Consider the following 22,099-nt stretch of genomic DNA (forward strand, 5'->3'; position numbering starts at 1 on the left):
AGGGATGAGAGCACGTGTGCGGCGCCGGAGGAGTTCCTTTCTTGATAAAGGGAGGGTAAAGTTGTCCAAATGAAGGAGCCGAGGCAATGATGAGCCTGGAGTAGCGAGGCGGGTCGCTAAATCTGCCTGGCTTTGAGCGGTCAGCAGATCGCGCGGGACCCACTCAATACGTACTGGCTGCGGGGTGAGTGCCGCGAGCCGGTACGATGCTTTCTCTTTTGGCGCATTCCACTGCCTGAAGATTGCGCCAGTTGATTGCGTTGTATTTTCGCTAGCTTTTGTTGTTCGCTAATGATTTTTTGTGCTTCAGATTTGTTGAATTATACATAATTCGCCGCCCTTGGCACGCCGCGTTGGATCGGTGTATGACGTGCGGTCACTTTAGGCACCGCTTTCCCTCTGCACCCGTATCTCCTCCTCCACCGGTGCGGATTTTCCCTCTCGCCTCTCTTCGGGGGCGTTCTCACGGGCGTTCTCACAGGCGTTCTCACGCCCGGCTCGGAAATGAAGCAGACTGTTGAACTATATCAAGAATGAAAAAGACAGATGAGAAAGGAATCTTTCTATGATAGCTCGTGTAGCTTCAAAGAGCCGTACTCTTTGAAGCTAGATCAGGGTGTCTTAGAACGCGAAGCTACAAAAAGAAACTTATCCAAGAAAATGACACATGTGCACTGTGTGGTAAACTTATAGAAACAACTGAACATCTTGAGCATCTTATACTAGAATGTGGTGGTATCGATGGAGGCAGAGCCACTCTCCCTCAGGTCATAGGGTTTAGAGATAACAATGGAGATGTGAATAAATCTGAGGTAGAAGTTAGTTAAAAGTATTCGAAGACTGGTGGCTCAAAAGCAGGGAGGTGACGTAAGGTTACAAGTGCAGCATTAGAAACTTTATTTTGAAGAATGGTGAATTTATAGACCAGTTTATTACGTCGATAACACCATTAAAAGAACATAAAGAAAAAAAAAAGCCTAGCATGTTGAGAACTGTCAGCACCCCGTTTCAAAAGACGCTCCTACGTTCCGTCCGTCCGTCCATGCATCGCGCAAAACACCAGAGGTTTCGCTCGGCGGCAACGCAGAGACACACGCCGGAATTTTCTCCTAATAGCATTCAAACCGCTTATGCAGCGAAAAATCGTTTCTCGTGCCAACTGAAGGCGATACCAACTTTTACTAAAATCTTGCGTTCACTTTTTCCACCACTATTTCAAGAATACCAGATAGCTGTGAATCATGGCCAAAGGGCTGCTGGGAACTGATATCAAAAAAGAGGTGATATGGATCACTGATTTGCTGGTCGGAGTAATTAATCCGGAGCCCTCCGCTATGACACCTATTTCTCGGCTCCTTCTTTCGCTCCCTCTCACCCTATCTATTACTAAAGGTGAGACAGGTGCTGAGCCTTTCCTTTTCTGGTAACTAATCTGATAATTGTTATTTTCTAACGAAAGCTACTAGTGGTTCCAACCGCAAGATCAAGGTCGCGTTGATGCTCGCATCCCGTTCAGATGCGAGGGAAGGGCCACATTTGACAAGACCCGAAGCGCGCCCGCCTTTCACGGCGCCGCATGTGCAGGTTCGCGTCATAACGTGCTCAAGAGCTCGGCACTGCTAGATCCTTCATATCCAAATTACCATGACTACAACCTCACAACAGTAACGGGCTGGGGCGTCTGGGAGAGGAACTCATGCTTGGGCCCTCTGTGCATTCTAGGCGGTGTTGAGGCAGCGCCTAATGGGGACGTGTGTGGTAGCTGGTAGGGGAGTGCGCGTCGCGAAAAGCAGCGCATATGGAAAGATTGCTGACAAATACACAAGCCAGCTGCGGCTGGTGTTCGATAGTGGGAATGTGTCGCCATTCACAACATACGGCGCGAAAGGGTAGACGTCAGTACTCAGGAATATACCGGCCGCGTAGCGTTCCCTCTTTCAGATGAGGACATTCTGAGAAACAAAGCGCTGGCAGACAACGGATGTTGTTCGCCAGCGCTGTCTTTTTCAGAATGTTCCTTAACCAACCTGCCTAGCAACACACCTTGCTCTAGATGAGAACGTCGACCATAGCAGACCCAGCTGGTGCACAGGCGTGACGCCTCTGATGACTAAAGCTGTTACTGAATTTCCCATTACATTGCCGTGACAATTTTGGAGTGAGAGCCGGTTTACAGAGCGCCCCCACCCCCCTCCCCTCACCTCTGAGCCATGCTTCAGTGTAAGCCGCCGACACAGCTTGCGCGACGCCCCAGCCATAGACCGGTGGTTTGACCTTACGTTGCTTGCTCTTAAAAATGTTCTCTGTTCTCATCGGACTGGGCTCAACATTTAAACGCCTTGTTAGGCACGTGAGTTGTACTCCTTTCTCATGCTTTTATTTTCGCTAGCCTTGCATTTCAAATGATTTTTTCGCTATGGAAAGCAGTGGTGTTAAGGGAGTCTAGGGACATCAATATATTTTAACTGGCACATTCGGATGCCATGCAATTATTGTGGGGCTGAAGGTGTTATTGAACGCTCAGGCGAGAGGAAGTCGCTTGCTCGAGCCAAGTGCACACAGGCAATGTGGGCTTGATTTCGTGGCTACAAATGCACGCCAGTTATCGACTATTCACCACATAAAACCAAGAGAAAATTATTTATGTGGTATACGTTATTTTGGCGTTATCACAGGAGAAACAGCGAAGAATGGTAAGGTGACGTCAAGCTTTATGTAAACATACCTAGACTTTGATGCGGCAAGTTCACCACGTAGTCTGCGCTGCTGCCTTCCAGTCCACTCATCAAGAATACCACGGGCTTCCGACTTTGGCTATCCGCTGGCTGCTCCTCCCGTCCGGCTGGTATTCGTTGCATCGTAATGATGTATGAGTCCTCGGTTGTCACGAAGTGTCTTTCCACAGGGTAGCCATTGCTGGTTATTAACTGAGCCTGCATTTACGTGCCTTGATGTCTTGTGCTTGCATTCGTGACAGCCACGCCCACCGTCTATTTGACCATTTAGTCCCACGCGTAACAAGTGTTTTCGTTGAAGCGCCACGTGATACTCAGGGAAGCCTTTTAAAGATAACACCACGGCCGTCGAGTGTGTTTCTTAGTTTAGTCTCTGAATACAGTTACTTCCCGCCCACGTAATACTGTGACTTTGATCGGTTGTTTATATAGAGGTGCAGTAAATTAGTGATAATCAAGCAGTAACTCTTAAAATAATGAGCGGAGCATTAACCTCCATGCTTGTAAGAGAAGATGCTCGGCAGTTAGTTCTGAACGGACGTTCTCCTTTGGTGGAATAAATTAACATCTCGAAGAACATCGCGGACTGTGTGTTTGTTGTATCGCGGCCACTCACTCTCAGGCCGAGTTGCTGTGCTAGTATCACGCTAACTCGAAATAGATCAGATGAGAAAAAAAAATTGATGGCTGTTTGGCATTGCTGACCACGAAATGTTGTGCGACAGCATCTTTTTTAGGTGGACACCACCGACATGTACCTGAAAGCGCTATTGAGGTTTCCACCGATCCAGTTATGCCAGTTATGCGAGTCTTCCACTTTTCCATCGTCAATGGCAATTTACCTAATGTGGGCCAGCGGCCTATTCTCCAGTGCCGAGTTTCAGCAGCAATGTTGTCAACGCCAACGCGTATTCCTCTTGTGCCGCGTTTCTGCCACAAAGCCGTTGTCCACGCCAACGCCTGCAGCGCACATCTTTCTGTCACTACCGCCACATGGCTCAAATGGTGAATGCTAGTTTCATAGTAGTATTAGTGGATGAAGAAGACGATGTGCAGTGCACAGCGCGATAGTGTTTTTCAGTTTAACACGAGGCCTGTTCGGCTGCGGTGATAGCCTATTGCTCTCGCGCAGTGGTGATCTGTTCGCGGCGCTGCGGGTTAGATTCTTAGTTATGGATGTTTATTTGGTTCCTTTTTATTTATTACTTTCGCTTGGCACAAACCCACAAACACCGCAAGCATACAAACGTTACAAGATCTTGCTCGGAGTTTGCCCATCGGAAATTGGTCTTTCGCACTAAACGGCAAGGCATCAGGGGTCTTGAGAATGAACAGCTGCGGCTATTCTTAACAGATGCTTTGCTGCAAATGGGTAATGTTCACTAGATTAGTCCTTAAACCGAAATACGCCATGCAACATGAAGAGTTTTCGCAGTGCAGCACCTACCGTTCTTTTTCTGTCGTCTTCACCGTGTCTGAGCAGCCAACATGCCGTCGGTTCAATGAAGGCCAGACACAACGCCAGGAGGAGTACAACAACTCTCTTCTCCATATCTACTGCAATCCGGATATTCCCAATGAAGTGTCTCTTTTTTTACGCGAATCTTCAATTAGAAGCTGAACTTCAGAATCAGACACTTAACTGGACACAATGTAAGTTAAAACGAACGCACTTTTTACGTGAAAAAACGGAGCCCTACACGTTAACCATTTGGTTCTGTCCCTCCGAATACACTCGGCCTTCTGTGAAGATGGACGGTTCTAGAAAACTGCGGAGACTGGACGTCGCCTCACAATGGTCCAAGAAAGACAGCGAACTGCATTGTATTCTACTGCAAATAGCGAAGTTCAGATAACAATCGCCGGGCTGATGACGGAGAGAAGGGGCAATGAGCATGTGTTTTGCCTTCGCCTCGCGCGTGTTCGCTGGCGCAGTGTGCCTTTGTTCGCTTTCTGTAAGTGGCCGGTTTCCACCTGCGAAACAGATACAGCATGGTTTCAAGGCGTCGCTCTAAATCTCGGGCTTTCGCGGTGAAGGTGCAGAGGTAAGCGTTGGTTTTCGTACGGCTTGTTTTTTTTTTTTCGTTAGCTCACGGCGCTTTGGATGGTCTGATAGGGCAATTGGACATCCCTGCCCGATGTTAGTTAGAGGAAGCGGGGGGGAGGGGGACACATTTCAATGCCCCATACTTCAAGAAGAGTTATTGTAAGGATCATTACAAGCTCATAGATTAAGGACGCGCAACCACCTCCTTGTGGCAGCAACCAAAATGTGAAAATGGTGCCGACTAAGGAGCGCACAGTGCATTCGAAGCGGCTGGTTGACTTGGCTGGGCAACGAGGCATAAATAATGCGTACAGGTACTTCCTTCAGAATATAAAACAATAAACAGAGATGTCTAGCTTGGGAATATGACAGGGGTTTTATTCAAATTTATTAGCATAGCCTATCATCGCAATGTCTCATTGTAGTAAGTTATAGTAGTTTACTCAGTTTGCGATCACAAAAATGATGCGTTCTTTCAAGAACGGCATCAGTTTTCGGACTTAGGTTTAGGCATGATTTGACAATACGGTGTTTTAATTAAGTTTTGCATGCACTGAAAGTACGAAGAAATGTTCTTAAATAAATTAATGAAAAAAAATCGATTTCAGAACAGAGTGGAAGGAAGTTAAGGACTGACAAGCATCCACGGTTGATGTGCTAATTATCTTTATGCTCTTTTTGCTTTTTTCCCTCTGCTTTCTAATCAATGATTTTTAAGCGATAAAATAATTATGGTGTTAATCTCCCATTGCTCAAAACCAAAATGGAAAAAAAATCTCTTATGCTTCTTGGTTTCGGTGGCTGTTGGCTTCCTTCATATGTATGTCATAATGAGTCCCTCATTTCTCTTCCCTTGTCCGCTCAATTATTTTTTGTATCCCGGGGTATATATCAAAAGGTGTACGTAGCCTCCCCTCAAACGCAAGATGCCAGAGGCTGGTGGTGGTGGCGTCCTTGGTTGGCTACAAGATGTGTCAGTGCTCTCATTAGCTCAATGTTAACAAAGAAAGCTGATTTATTTGGAATTAAGGATTTATTGGAACTGACGCTTCTGTCACGTCAGAACACGTATGTTTCAGTATCACCGAACAAATAGCAATTTGAGCACATGGGGGACTATTGAGCGGTTGACTCCAGCCGACCGCGCAGCCGACCATTTCTGGCCAGCAAAACTGGACCACACAGCTCGTTTCTCGCTCCAGGAGCCAGCAGCTGTCCGTCGGCTACTATTGTAACCAATCGTGTGCTTGCCGTGAGAGCAAAGCTATCGCTGTGCTGCTAGTTAAGTGTGCACGCATACGACTGGCCATTATCGTGGGTGGCCATCTGCCGACGGCGCACGCCGTTGGTCGCTTGCCGCAGCTTCAGACAAGCAGATAAACAAACACACGAACACCCAAAGGTTAAATGCGGGGAAAGGCCGGTATAAGTGCTAGCGCACTAAAGCCTTCTTCTGTCTGGAGTAATCTCTACGAGGTCACCGATAAATGTTAATACAGAATAACTTAACAGATATATATCATATATATCTTCATCAGCGAACTTCTCACAACCATAATGAAATTCGTCGCGTTTGGAATCAGTCTTCCTTATCTAGATACCAAACTTCATTTAAGTTAAAGGACAAGACGTGTCTGGCGGAAAAAAATATACAAAGCCACTTTCTGAGAACATGTTAGAATCTGGTTTAATGGCGTGCCGCTAAATAATAACACGTATACGCGGTTACAGTTCACTGGTTTATTGAAAAGCAACCGCCAACATCGGTCTAGCAATGAAGGTAAGCGATAGGTGAGAGATTGTCACGTGACTTTTTTGCTCCGGCCTTATTTCTCTACATGCCGTGAAGGACCAAGAGGCACACGGGAACTCACCTGCATGTATACGCTGCTCGCCGCCGCGCTTTGAGCTTGTTTCCGTGATAAGGTTTACAAGAGTACCTCAGACAACGGATTCAAAAATAAAAAGCATCATAAAGCAAGAAGGCTTAGTTCATTTACAAGACAACGTTCCGAAACCGGGCTGCTAATCTTATGCACCAGTGCTGCTGCACCTTCCGCAGTGTACGTGGAATTCTGCTCCTGAGCCCAAGGGCGCTGGATCGAATGCCGGCTGCGGCGGCGTGCATTTTGGTGGAGGCAAATCGCAAAAACGCCCCTGTACTATGCAGTGTCGCTGCACTTTGACCGACATTAACCTGGAACCTATAGCACGACGTCTTTCAAAGCCCATGCGTAGCTTTGAGTCATTAAGACCGTCCTGCCGTACCAATATCGCACTGGTGCATTCTTTGCTTCCTATCACCGTTAATGCTTCCTACGCGGCGATTGCTGAGCTGCAGGGTTATGTTTTATGTCGTGCTAATTCTGAAGGATCGAGCGATTTTATTCTCAGAATCCCCGCCTTTGTGTCATACGTACGTGCGTGATGTATTTCTTACTGGTTGACACTGTAAGGCATCTCTCAAGGCTCAGGAAGTATGGCTGTGTTTTCTCAAGTCAGCTGGCTTGTCTGGACGTTTTCCACAGTGCACCACTATTCATTACGCGCATTCTACACATGTTCTGTTCCCCACGTGCTTTCTTTTCTCTGTGGACTTAAGTTCGCTTACTGTGGGGAAGGGTACAGCAGTCTTTGAACCAGATCACAGTCTGGTTTACTTACCTGCCTTTCTGTGTTTTTCTTTCTATTTACCTCGCCTCTCATTGGCTCTCAGTTGCACTGCACTTCATCACTAGTTTCATTGTCATACCTTTGCTTTTGCATATAACCGATATTTAGGGCACTGTACAGATAAGGGAAGTGTTCGTTATTGAAACACCTTTTTAGGCACTAAATGAAAAAGTTCTCTGACCGAAGCAAAACATCGGTTTAGGAGGGAGAACAATAGGAGAGCTTCAATCTCGATTCGTAAGTTATATACAGTGCATGCTTTCCTGAACTGTCTTTCATTGACGTATCCTGCTAACTAAAAGCGCAGGCTTTCATCATCTGAAGCATTTTCTTGTAGAGGTGCTTCCAGGCGTGGCTGCTCCAGGCAAAGTCCAAGTGCGTGAATCCAGGGACAGGGACTTTGTACTTGAGGACAACGTTGGGCAGCCTTCTCGTGAGCTCCGCGACGTCACGTCGGGTGGCCAAAACGTCACCGTCGGCCCAGTAAATAGCAACCGGGGCGGTCACCCTTCCGAGCTTGTACAGCGGGGGCCGTCTCTGTATAAAGAGACACGTTGTTGTAACGCAGAGACACATAGGAAACGAGAGATTCAGCGACAGGTCTGTGGGGTGGTGAATGCACTGTTTATCCTGTATTATTTGTCTTATTCTCTAGAAAAGTGCGCGTGTCGTCTCTATACGGCCCCTTGTGACGTCACTTTGGTCCGACCACTCACCATGTCGCGTTGCTATAGAACGTTGAAGTGACGTCTTACGTGACGTCACTTCAATTCTAATGGAGTATTTCAGTGTAGAAATCATATTGCTGCTATTTGTCCCGGATATGTTGAATACCAATGCCAAGTTTTGGCACTGTTCACTAGACGACACACCACGTCTGCGGTGAAGGAAGCGTAAAAGGACTCTCCCCCCCCCTCCCCACACACACACGCACAAAGAAAAACGAGGTAGGTAAATCATCCCGTCAGTGGTTAAAAGGTACTTAGGTATTGCGCGTGTCTATCTGGTCCATCCCGAGTTTTCGCTACGCGTGTCCGGGTACAAGAATAGAGGTCACGCGATTACTTGATAGCCAGATGGACAGTGTGTTGCGGTAGTCGACTGATGTGTGAATTTTATTTTCTTGCACTAACTTCCTTGAAAAATAACGGCGTCTGTGTCCATAAAAATTTGCGGTATCTTCTGCGCATGTCTTCCATATGTAATAAGACATGCATGAGTACTTTCTGGAGCTTTGCTCAGAAGTTTTATTTTTACTCAGAATTCTTTTTTCTTATTGTTTCAATGCTCCTTGTGAGTTTCCGACATATATTCAGGACTGTTCGTTCAAGATGGCCCAAAAAAGTTATATAATAAACCGGTCTGGTTTTCTAACTGTAGTCGAAAGCCTAGTTAGCTTGAAGAATATGCTAGTCATATGACCAGTATCAATACGCATTAAGCGCTCATTCTTCATTTAAAGCACCAGCCTTTGACATCCGCAATAAATACTTAGTAACTTGGTTCTAAAGTAGTACATGAGATGAAATTATTGAAATGTTGGGTTGTTTTTTGAGGATACCTTAAATGTCACGGTCTAACAAACGATGTCCCCCGCGCTAATTGCCGTAGTGCCTAAAAACAACTTTTTGAAAAGCGCACACATTGGTAGACATGAAGCGTGGGCTGTGGCGCTTTCTGCAGCGCGCCGATGGAACAGTGTTGTGTCGAAGGCAATGCAATTCTAGATGCTCATTCCCAAAATTATTCGTACCTGACCGTATATTTGCAGGTTTTTCTTGCGTCCCCAGTCAAATTTTTGGAAACGCTTAGACCTGACCAACTGGAAGAAATAAGAAATCGAGAATAAGAAGTTAAAATGCGAGAGACCTCAACTGCAGTGTTGCATAATGTGAGGATGCTCACAAGCAGGCAGAAAATATTCAAATGATGTCCATTAGATTCAGCCCAGGCGTGCATGTGCGTGTTAATAATGCTACCTACCTGCGCGAAGTGACGAATGTTCCGGACTGACGTTCCAGAAGGGGCATTGCTCAGGTACACGGGTAGCCTCGTCTGTTGCGAGCAAGGCATAAAAACACGCGATGCCACGTTAAGTTCGATATGGTCATAATTAAAGGTCGTGCAGAGGGGCGGCCGGAGCCATTATTATTAGCAGCTAAATCAACTGTGCTCTCCTCCTCCCTTCCGCCACCCCCCCCCCAAAAAAAAGAAAAAGAAACAACTACCCCATGTCATCAGTGCATGTTGCAGCATCAGCAACCTGTTCAATGACAAAACGACATGCGTAATAACAGGTGGCATTTTTTTGAAAGAGGTCTCAGGAAGTCTAATCTTTGAACTGGTCCACACCATATTTCGTAAGTCCGCTTACGGAAACTTGTCGAGGGAAACTTGAGTCTTTTTTACTGATATATATTTACTGTATGAATACGGTCGCAGAAAATAAATCTGCTGAGGAGGAACGATTATATCGAAGGATTCTCTTTCAGTAATCTAAAAAGGATTTTTATTTACCAGCCTTAGTAACGCCAGATTTATGAGCCTATGCATTTAAAAGACCAAAAGAAAATGTAGTAAGGACAGGAAGCCTAATTTTAGTCGTACGCAATTGTGGAAAGACGCAGAATTGCATTGTCTTCCATCGCAGGTATTAATATTTCTTTCAGTCTTAACGCTGACATCGTTTCTGCTGTGTCTGAGCAAGTTTTCATGTGGCGCTGCCAAATTTTGCGCCGCTGGGATAAAAGTTGAAAAAAATGCGATTGCCAAAGCCAAAAGTTCGGAGTTCCAATCCATGCTATGTGCGCCGCCCTTGGAACATTAAGAGACCTTTGCAGTACTAATAGTAGTAGTAGTAGCAGTAGTAGTAGCAGCAGCAGCAGCAGCCGCAAGAAGGGTAGTAGTAAATGTGGTGGCGGCGGCGGTGGTAATAGTGATGGGGGCGATAGATTGTTTGATGAAGAATATAAAAAGAAATTTCCCGGCCGGCGTTAACTGCCGCATTCATCAGAGGGGTCCTAATATATGGTGGCTTAAAGAGAAGACAGTATAAAGACAAGGTGGGGTGATGCATTACATCATATACACGACAAATAAGTAGGGAAGTTATATAAAAGAGTATCAGGTAAGAATGAACACAAAGGTATAGCAGCGGTAGAAAACTTTAAAACAGGGTCCGACGGAGCCTGAGTTGATTTCGCCGCTTGCAGTGTGAAGGGTTTCAAATCACAAATGACGTTTGAAATGAAATTTGTCTGCAATATAAATGCATAGCGTTTTCCCGCCCGTGCTTGCAATGCATATGTAGTGTGTTATAATTTATAAATTATTAAAGGCAATAAATAATGAGATGAAACTCACTACGTGACACTGAGTTGGCCGTAATGCTGCCTACGGCTAAGACAGCCCGTTCAAGTATTCCATTTCTTCTACCTGCCGCTCACCGCAACAACCAGTGCTAAAGCGCCGTTAGGCTTGAAGTGGCACAAACTCGGGATGCGTTATGCGAATAGTCGTTGCTTTGTAGGAAAAGATGGGGGGTCAAAGCATGATGTGAGAAAGGTAAAACTTATCGCTCCAGTTGTTTTTGTCCAACGTCTAAGAGACAGATAAATGACCTTTTTGCCGTAAAGCGAGCTCCTCTTGAGTTTTCTTTCCCGGATTACTCTATTTCGATCACTTAGTCGCCAAAAATCAGGGAAAGTGTCTCATTTTCATTGCCAGCGTATTTTGCGTAGTGTCGAGACGTTGCTGAAGCATGGTCAGAATGTAGTTACATTTAACGCGGTATGACGTAGCACTGTCGCCAAAACCTTTGTTGTACTTTGATGTATGTTAGCTGCAGAAGCTCATATTTTGCGGTGATATTCCAAGAGCGGCATTGCAACTCTTTGAAATTCCTCTGAAAAGCTGGACAATTTTTTTTATCCTCACGATTACTCTTCTGGGGAGACTTTGGGTTCTGCCTACCTGCGCTTATAGTTAACAAAGGAAACAGCTTACCGTATTCAGTTCCACAGGAAGACCACCATTGAGAAAGTAGAAACAAGTCAAGCAGGGGAGGCCTCGAAAATTGCCCCGACAGGTCTTTTTTTTTAATTTGTGGAAAAGCTTGTCTTCTTTCGCCATCATCGATCCTTTGAAAACGAATTGGGCAATACCCTGTAACAGCACCAGAAAAAGAGGAACACAACACCCTAAGCCAAGAACACAAACAGCAGCAGTAGCCACGACGGGGCGAGAATGATGACGACGAAAAAAAAAACGGCAGAAACCACAACAACCAACAAAAATAGGGCAATAAAAAACAATAATACTGTTATTTATGACCCATGCCACGTCCCATGCAGCTGACACTGAAGCTACGCATGCTGTCCATGGCCTCTGGGGCCTACAGTGCTTCGGGTTAGGACGCCACCCGTCCAGGTTTTCGTCTAAATTTTGTGCTGGAATATTACCACCTACCATGCACTCTAAACAGGAATTAACCAATGTGGGAGTGAGAAGGGAGTAAGTTGTCCTCTAGAGCACTCCCCTTCCGGGCAGGGCATGCCGCAAAATTTCTGGGCTATATTTACGTCAATAAAAAAGCTGAATAAATAAGGCCGGCTGCGGAAACAAGTCCCCTCTTTTTAACATGGGAAAATCTCGCAGGTACGAAGCTGCAGTCTCCTCTAGTTGTCAACCTGAGCATTCCCGGTGCCACGTTTAAAAGCCTCCTCCCACTAGTAACTGCATCAAGTTACTATGCTTTGTAGTGGGAATATGCCTTTTGCATTCCTCTATTCAATGATCGAATTCTACTCGGGACTTGGACAGCATATCCTAGTCCCAAAAGGAAATGCGCCTGAGAAAACTTACTTTTTATTTCTGTTCAGAGTGTGGCCTGAATAAATTTCTCGCCCATGCAGTACAACTTTGCTTACCAAGCTTCGCAAAATATAAATTAGACAAATTTTTTTTTTGCTTTAATGCAAAGCCTGCCATGCTGACATAAACTATTAGGCCAGACGGCTCTGAGGGGAGTCATTCAAACAAAGAAAGCACATGCTTAAAATGTAGGCAGCACTGAACAGGCGCAGGGTAGAAAACATAAAATGGATGACTTACCAACAACGGTTTAGAAAAAGAAACCAGGCGCCCTAAAGCTGACTTCATGTGGCCCAAAAATACTGCCGGTGCCATCGCGTGGAAGAGCTGAATCTAGTGGAGGGAGAAAAAAGAGGCCCTTTCACGGTTTTTGAAAAACCTCAAAAGGGGCGAGTGCATTTCAGTGAAAGTGAAATCACTTGTAGGGTACCTTCTCTTTGGCATATTATGAAGACTTACCAGTCACACCAAGCATTTATGTGCTTTATTTACCAATTCGTGCATCTACTTTCTTTTCGTGCAGCTGGACCGGCCAGCAGCGTTTAGCCGCTCGCAGGATTGCAGAAATGATAAGCCGCTTTTCGGTACACTCGAAACCTGACTGTCTGTTGTGACTGCAATATGAAATTTTCTTAACACTACACCGTGCTTTAATTATTAGCAAATTTACTGACATATGTTGCTCTGACGTTCAAGCAGGACGGTCTTTGTTGCCAGGATATCTACCTGGGCAGCATGGCTTTAGATGCTGTGCAGCTGACTGGCGAACTAGCGAGCACTTCCGGAAATAAAGCAGGCCATATGCTCACTGCATGCCTCTCTTGTGGGCCTTTCATGCGTTCCTCTTCTGCTTGCTGACAGGGCTGGCTGCTACGACGAGAATATAGTACATTATTGCTTTTCGCTGATGATAAGTAAATCATTGTTCTCGGCTATAAAGTTAGAGAAGAAATCTTGAAAGTTGCGCGTAAAAATGAAGAGAGGGGTAATTTTCGAGTTTCTGAAAGTTAGTATGTTTCTTTTCCTTTGGGGGTGAGGGGGGGGGGGGGGAGCGATACTCGTCATGTTTCTAAGGCCCTGCAGTTTTGCACACTTGTTTAAACTGCTTGTTTACAGCTCAAATACAACGCTGTTCTCAAATAACTGCATGATTTTACATTATAAATGGATTATTTTCGTTCTCCCAGCTTTTTGAGGATGTGCGTAATCTGACCGGCCAGCAAGGTAAATGTTGACAAATTAACAAACGCATGTGTAGAGCACGAAGTTTCTGGCTGTCCTTTTTTTTGCCTTCAAAGAGACCTTTGGTCCTATGGGGATCATGAAAATGAGCTCAAAAGCTAGTGCGCAGGGTTCACATTTAATTACAAACAATTTTGTTCCACCATTTTTTTTGTCTCGGTCGGCGCCAGCGATAAAGTGCATTTGTGCGCCACGGTTGAGAGGTCAACCTGGACTACCACATTCCTGATGACGTCGGCGCCACCGGCAAGAGCTAGCTTGTTTGTTTCTGTGAACAACGACTAAGTAAGGTGACGTCGCAGTAATTGAGGCAAGTGCACCTTGAAGTCACTCGATGTGCGTGGAAATGCTGTGCCGCTCCACGGACGACATTAAAAAAAAAACATTCAATTATGTTCCAACCAACCCCTAGGAATGAAATCTCCTTACGTCCACAAATCAATACATATCGTTTTAGCTTGCTTTCGAACTTTTTTGTATGTACCTGTTTAAGGTTTCTAGCAAAAGCCACGTGCGGGTGATTCGATGTTTAATACCCCACTCATCCATATTTAGAGACTGAAGCACAAAAGCAAATCTGGTCATATTTGCTTTTGCGCCCCAACATTTGGAATAAGAAGATATACTGGAGTGTTTGCGAGGCTCTTAAAGGCACCGACCACCGACCAAAACCGTTCCCGAGTTTATTTTGAAAATGAAAAGATCGTGCCTCATATTGTGAGAATTGAGCACTGCAATTTCGAAAACACTAGTGTTTATAGTTTTAATTTGGCATTTAAAATCACATGAAGTGTCATCTTGCGGTGCAATACTGCTATTACTAGTGTAGTGCACCATGCGACCACATATCGGTAAAATATCACTGATTTGTTTTAAAAGTACAGTGTTTCTTTCCTTCAGGAGTGTTCCTCATGTTTTACTCAACTTTGCGCTCTCTCCAGTGAGCCCCTTAAATGAAAATAAGCGGACCTTTCGGATCGCCGAAGATGTGCTTTTAGCTTCAGTTACTAGATGGCGCCACTGTGTTTTGCATTTCTTGAATGAAGGGGCAACCACGGTTTCGAAAAACCTTCGTCGACCTGGTGCACGTCATTAATAGCGTTGGATGTGGAAACTGAAATGAATGCTATTTTAAATTAAAAATATCTAATTACTGTCTGGAGTAGAGATTCTAATTATCCTTCGGTACATCCCTTCTGCCAATCTGCAATCGCCATCGCTTTCGCAGAACGCGGTTTCCACTATCAGCCTATATAAGAACAGGCGCACGCACTGGTCGGAAAATTCTTTATAAAAATTTTTTATAGCGTTTCTACCAACACTGTTGCCGAATCGAGCATCTTAGACAGCAAGTTTTCTGTTGAGCAGAAATAAACAAGTTCCTAAAGCTCAGTGTTCTGTTCATTTATGTGTCGACTGGCATAAAACGCCATGCAAGCTTAATTATTGAGTGGAGGCCTGGTGGACAAATCCTTGTTTGACAAGAATTGAAAAGAAATATTATATATGCGACGAAATTCTCGATTCGCGGCAATACGCTCTCTGTGTTCTTACCTTCTCATTGTACTGCGGTTTCTCAGCAAGCAATCCAAACATAATGCCGCATCCTTGAGACCAGCCAACGTATTGCAGCGTGCGCTGCCCCGTCTTGGACAGGGTGTAATCTACTTGAGCTGGTATGTCGTACTTAATCATCTCGTCGAGGCTGCGAACAAAGTAAAATATATATGTACCAAGATACGTACACATGTGGAAAAGTAACGATACCCACTGCATGCACTCATGCAAACTTGCATTCATTATGCGCAATACCTTTTTTGAGGCAAAGGTTTCACTGTCCTTCTGTTCCTTTTTTTGCAGGATAGGGAATACTAAAGAGGTCTTTAAAATAAACAGGAAGACGTAAACATGGAATGCAGGCCTCAAAGAGAAGTGTTTGGCGCTTATTAATACTTCGACTCTGTCAAGTGCACAGGCTCAACACGAGCAGGTACGACTGATACGAAAGAGAACACGTTATTCGCACTTAAGAATTGTGCTCGCATTACGTTTGAAGACGTTGGCTTCATTATTCTGAGCATGCCAAGCTTTCCTGGGCATCAGCAACAAACGCCATCTGTTGCCTATCAGTAGCGAACACCACGTAACTCAGTGAAAAAAATTGGCTTTTGCGGAAAGGGAATGACGCAGTATCTGTCTCACATATCGGCGGACAACCGCGCCATAAGGGAACGGAATAAAGAAGGGAGTGAAAGAAGAAAGGAAGAAAGAGGTGTCGTAGTGGAGGGCTCCGGAATAATTTCGAAAACCTGGGTATCTTTAACGTGCACTGATTTCACAAAGCCCACAGGCGCCTTTGCGTTTCGCCTGCATCGAAACGCGGTCGGCCGCGGTCAGTGCCGCCGCGGTGAGTATATATTAAACTTGATATTTTGAGACAATTAACTAAAGAGTCCCGAGAGATTCTATGCTAACGTGGTGATTATCTTGGCTGAATCTCTGGCCTTGCTGCGAAATCTCACCTATGAAACATTTCCTGTGCTCACAATTTTTCCGATGGGCTTAAAAAATCGATGGGATTCACCCAACATTCGATATTTCCGCGATGATTTGGAGTGTTCTGCGCCACATGACACGTGGTGCCTGCAGAACGAACTGCAAGCGCTTGCCCAGATTTCATGAGCTTGCGAAAATCGTCCGCAAACAAATAAAAACCTATCTCTGTTGCAAGCAGTTAGTAATTATTTGGTACATGATTTGATAAGATGATTTTTTCACATTACTTCTCACTTTGCACGCGATGCGGTTGAGGAGAGAAACATCAATTTGACCGTAGGCTTTGCTGAGCTGGATTTAGTTCCTCAGGCAGGTGTCGACGTCTCTGCGTCTGTAAAACTAACAGAAGCGAGAGCATTTAATCATTTTAATAGCACTAAATGACAACAGGGACACGGAAAAGCGAGCATGAAATTAAATGTAACTTACAGGAATCCTTGGAGAAAACCGGACACCGTGCCACTGAGTCTTATTAAAAAAAGATTTTTAAAAAGAGGGGAACTGAATTTAGGGAGTGACAGTTGGCGTTCATTTTATCAAGAAATCTGAAGAGAAATGCCTAAGCTGGCTGTCCATAACGCTGAGTGATGTGGAGACTGTTTTTCTCTAAAGGTGCCTGCGGTTTCTTGAATTTCATGCTCGCATTTTTTTGTGTGCTCCTGTTGGCCATTTACGGCTTTCTGACTGTTTTAAATGCCTTTACTTCTTTAAGTTTCAGCTACGCATAGACGATTTTCTCGTAGGGTTCCTTTACGTTTTAAATTTTGATGTCCGCTTCCTGTACACCATGTTCTTGTTGGTCATCTTTCATTCGCTCGTTTTTAATGTTTGTAGGAGTGTTGAATTTAATTCACGTTCCCAGTGTTGCTGCTTTTTGAACTGTAGCACTTGGATGATCATGGGACTGAGTCCGCTTATTTTCTCTTTCTGTATTTATTGCGATGCTTTCTTTTGTTTACTTGTTGTAGCCCGTAAGCAATGACTATAAGATATTGTGTTCTGATAGTTCGTTGACGGTTTGTCTTTTTGAAGGGCACCTATGATATGGCTGGGTTGTGTTATAAATGAGCAGGCATGTGCGAATAAAGATCATTTGTAAGTGGCGCCGGACGCCTATATTTTAAGTGTCTTCTTTGTCCTTGTTCTCTCCTACCCGCCGCGGTGGCTCAGTGGTTAGGGCGCTCGACTACTGATCCGGAGTTCCCGGGTTCGAACCCGACCGCGGCGGCTGCGTTTTTATGGAGGAAAAACGCTTAGGCGCCCGTGTGCTGTGCGATGTCAGTGCACGTTAAAGATCCCCAGGTGGTCGAAATTATTCCGGAGCCCTCCACTACGGCACCTCTTCTTCCTTTCTTCTTTCACTCCCTCCTTTATCCCTTCCCTTACGGCGCGGTTCAGGTGTCTAACGATATATGAGACAGATACTGCGCCATTTCCTTTCCACCAGAAACCAATTATTATTATTATTGTTCTCTCCTGCGCCGTATTCGGTATCCTGGAAAAAACAAGAAAATTCGCGAGATGTTGCAAGGCACTCGCCTGAAATTCCAAAACTTTTTGTTCCTTCTCTTTAAACAGAGGTGCCTTGAATAGTGGGTGCCCCTCACGTTGCCCAACCACACGTCGAAACCGTGGTCTGCTAGTATGAAACCTAAGGATAAAAAAGCATTGGAAAAACAAGCAACACAGAAATGTGACGAAAATAAATGACGATATTAAAGCGTAAGTCAGTGTAGTTTTTCCTTTTAATGCTATAATCAGGCGTGGCGTTAGCCTTAAAAGAAATTATAATTTTCATTCGATGCTGAAAATTCAGAGAACGACGTGAACACGCGGCAGTAAAACACTGGTGCTATCTTTGTGTTCCACAATGTGGCGATCTATCACTGTGCATAACTTAGCCGTCGTGATCTCCGCTTTTAAAAGCAGAACGTGTTATTGGCGCATGCTTTCAATGCAGAGTTTTCTGGGGTTAAAATATATTGTGCTTAATTAAGAATGGCGGTGCCATCCCATCTATATACGTAGTGGCGGAATAGCTCACAGTGATATCAATGTGATAGCAGGACACTGCACATCAAGAATTGTGTAGGCCTGTGTGGCATGTGTTGGCCGTGTGATAGCTTTATGACAGCATGGAACTAATGAAATGTGCAGGCATGCGTCACATGTGCAGGACACACATACGGGAAGGAACGCACAGCTCTAGCACGTGTCAACGTAACTTAAAACTTGTTCCAGAACTACAATAGGATTACTGAAAGCAAGGTTGTTTTCTTTCTGCTGATGTCGCAATTATTTTTTCTGCCTCAAATTTGATGGTGGCGTCTGAACGCTTTTTCCTTCGCATATTAAAGTTTCTGACATCGGGATACGTAAAGACGCGACTTTTCACGGAACGAAAACAATTTCCTCAACACTGTTTAGTGCCACTTATAGTGCACCCATCACTAGGACGGGCATTTTGGACGCTAGATTTCTTCTCCCCAAAAAGCTATCGTCAGTGAGAATCATGCTGTGTATTCCTTTGCATTATAGGAATATAGCGTGTGTATCTGGTCAATACATATAAATAACAAAAGCAGCTTCTCTTTGAAAACTTATCTTTTGTGAGTAAAAGCAATGCCCCTGTTTGGAAGCAAACAAACCCTTTAAAGACAAATTTACAGGAACACTTAGAAGCAACGTCTAGATACAGGAACGAAGGTACAAGAAAAAGAAAACAGTCACTCTCACAGACTGAAGGTGTCGACCAAAGATGAGCAAAACGGGAAAAAAACTATCCTTTCATCTGCTGGAGTAGTTCGAGGATGACAGAATCAGATGAATTCCGAAATAAACACAGTAGATATCATTATTGCTGACGTTGAGATAGGTGCGGCGCCATTAACATGCATGTATGTGTTATCAAAGAAAAATGGCTTTCTTAATTTCAGGAATGCTGAAGCGTAAGAGCAACATACACAGAGAAATTCTGACTATGAGTTCTTTGCGAAGTTTACATGTTATATAATGATTCTGACTGAAGGAGGAACTGAAAGTGCAGAGAGAGTAGGCCACAAACCTGCTGTTTCAGTCGAAGAACGCGCAAATGATGGAGACCGTTTCACGGCCATTAGCATTAGGATCAGTCAATGTATACAAATAACGAAACAAAAAATGGATTATTTGAAACCCTTGCTGCAACTCAATTAGTGGCGTGCAAACTAGGAGCGGTAAACTGCCTCCAAGCTTCTAGTAAGCTTACCTAGACTCTGATGCGGCAAGTTGACCACGTAGTCTGCGCTGCTGGCTTCCAGACCACTCATCAAAAGTACTACCGGTTTTCGTGCTTTTCGATCTCCTGGTTGCTCCACCCGTCCGGCAGGTATTCTTTGCATTGTGATGACGTACGAGTCCTTGGTTTTGACGAAGTGTGTTTCCACGGGGTAGCCATTGCACGCTATTAACTGCGTCTGAAATGAGAGGCCTCAGTGTCTCACATTCAGCTTTATTTTATAATGGTCGTGCTCTCCGTATGTTTCTCGATATTTCCCGGCTCATCGAACACCTTTTATTTCTCGTGTTATGAGGAAATACATAATACAATGTCAAGATATTTTTAAGTGAGATATCGGGTTAAACCCGAGCGAATTCTGCTCTTAACACCACCTTCAAAAAAATTATCACTTGCAATTCCAAAGAAATAAATGTACTGCATGAGAAACAATTCTTATTTCTTTGGTTGCATGTTGAAGACTAAACCTTTTATTCCTCTTCAAGCTCCACGTCACTTCACTTGAGGGCGAATTCGAAACGTAGTACCTGTTAGCAGGCAGCTCCGAAACCAAAGGCATTCGCCTGGCTTATCGTTATTGTACGAAGCTCTGCCTCAGGCTGCAGCCTCCTACTTCCACGCTATTTTTCATTGAAAATGGCAGTTGCGGGGTTTAAATTGTACTTCGCAGCATACTAACAGAGGTTGGAAGGTCTTAACATGGGGACTGCAAGGCTGTGAACGCGAATGGTAATGTACGCCACAAAATGACTGTGATAAATGCAAACAGTAATAATTTTTCGGTAAATGGTTGCTTTATCGAAACTTCTATTCATTACTAGTTTGAGAAATAGCCTTCAAAAAATTGGATACTTTATTTTCTGGACAAATGAAGCTAGATAGGTGTTTCTTTTGATCGGTAAAAATAGCTCACAGGAAGAAAAATATGCAATCAAGAACTGAATTTCAATAAGGCGACTAAAAAGTGCTGATTTGTACACCTTTTCCAGCCCAAGATATAGTAGCCAGTATACACACAGCCGAATATCGGGGGGAAAACAAGTGGCGTTCAAAAACGGATGTACCAAGCAAACGCGAAAGTCGTGCGCGTACTAAGAGTCGACAGACCGGCATGGTGAAAACGAGACGGCAAATGGTGGTTCTTAAATATTGCCAGTGGTCATTCATATGACTGCGTTCTATGCGTCTTGGAAGCTACAAGAATGGTAAATTCTGCTGTCCTGAGAGGACTGGGAGTCAGTGTACATTATAGGAGCTGAACACTTCAGAAAAATATTAACTATAATGAAAGCACAATGTGCATGCATTTAGGGCAGTAGGGCCCCACAGCTCATGATGCGTCATTGAAGAGCTCTCTATCTTACATCGTGATGTACGCTATTCGAGGTTACAGCGAAAATACACACATTATTTAAGCTGGCGCTATTGTAGATTATTACGATGAGGTCATGGAAGGTGTACAAGAAATATAAGAGGCCGTGAGACACCACTAGATGACTGTAAGACACTTTTTCGGGTCTGAACTACGAATGAGCATAACCTCATGCAAAGTGTTTTACGACAAATGAATGGCATGCCGGGCTGTTGAATAAGTGAGCCCACAAACCAAAATGCAGTGCGCAATATCATCTTCCATGAAAATGAGCTAAAAATCATCATCATTATCATCATCATCAGCCTTACTACACCCTCTGCAGGAAAAAGGCCTCTCCCATTTTTCTCCAATTAACCCTGTCCTTTGCCAGCTGCATCCACCATTTGCCTGCAAACTTCTCAATCTCATCATCCCACCTAACCTTCTGCCGCCCCCTGCTACGCTTACTTTCTCTTGGAATTCACTCCGTTACCCTTAAGGACCAGCAGTTATCTTGCCTTCGCATTACATGCTCTGCCCGAGCCCATTTCTTCCTTTTGATTTCGACTAGGATGTCATAAACCCGCGTTTGTTCCCTCGCCCATTCTGCCTGCTTCCGGTCCCTTAACGTTACACCTACCATTTTTCTTTCCATGGCTCGCTGCGTAGTCCTTAACTTAAGCTGAACTCTTTTCGTTAGCCTCCACGTTTCTGCCCCGTAGGTGAGTACCGGTAATATAAAGCTGTTGTACACTTTTCTCTTGAGGAAAATTGGTAAACGGCCACTCATGATCTGCGAGAACCTGCCATATGCGCTCCACCCCATTCTTATCCTTCTAGTTATCTTCCTCTCATGATCCGGATCAGCTGTCACTATCTGCCCTAAGTAGACGTATTCCTTCGTTTTAAAACTTTCGAAAGCACTGCTACGGGGGACACCAAGAGAAAGAAGACGACGAAGGACAAGCGCTACTATCAACCGAAGTTTATTGGAAAAAACGCATAAGGTTAAGTAGCTCACACGAGGCAGCCAGCAGCGCATGCGCCTACCCTCAGAATGACAAAACAAATCACTGAGTTGAATTAAGATACCGAATTTCACAATCGTGGATGGAAACAGATGGTATGCTGACGCACATGTCGGAGTTTTTGTGAATATGAAATGCCTCAGATAATTCCCTTGTTAGCTGATTGGAATGCCTATAGAGAATGTTTGTACTATTGAACAGAGGTACACATGCATTTTTTTCTAACGGGTTAGAATGGTTAAGTTCGTAAGGAGCAAGGAGAGGAAGGAACCACCTTTAAAGACGGATTATGGCTACGCCAACATAATTCGTCTT

General features: G+C 44.5%; 1 protein-coding gene across 1 annotated transcript in view; it reads right to left on the reverse strand.

The window, feature by feature from the left end:
* LOC144096930 (uncharacterized) overlaps positions 1-22,099 on the reverse strand; it is a 39,195-nt gene that overhangs the window by 15,907 nt on the left and 1,189 nt on the right. Inside the window, exons 2-11 of the mRNA XM_077629741.1 lie at positions 19,373-19,580; positions 17,665-17,776; positions 15,124-15,529; positions 12,568-12,660; positions 11,461-11,619; positions 9,439-9,510; positions 9,209-9,277; positions 7,765-7,992; positions 4,183-4,323; positions 2,726-2,933 (exon numbers count right to left, since the gene is read on the reverse strand). Of these exons, the coding sequence (XP_077485867.1) occupies positions 2,726-2,933; positions 4,183-4,323; positions 7,765-7,992; positions 9,209-9,277; positions 9,439-9,510; positions 11,461-11,619; positions 12,568-12,660; positions 15,124-15,529; positions 17,665-17,776; positions 19,373-19,580 (1,696 nt within the window). The remainder of the gene's footprint in view (positions 1-2,725; positions 2,934-4,182; positions 4,324-7,764; positions 7,993-9,208; positions 9,278-9,438; positions 9,511-11,460; positions 11,620-12,567; positions 12,661-15,123; positions 15,530-17,664; positions 17,777-19,372; positions 19,581-22,099) is intronic.

Source organism: Amblyomma americanum, chromosome 7, assembly GCF_052857255.1.
Source record: "Amblyomma americanum isolate KBUSLIRL-KWMA chromosome 7, ASM5285725v1, whole genome shotgun sequence".
NCBI classification, from domain to species: Eukaryota; Metazoa; Arthropoda; class Arachnida; order Ixodida; family Ixodidae; genus Amblyomma; species Amblyomma americanum.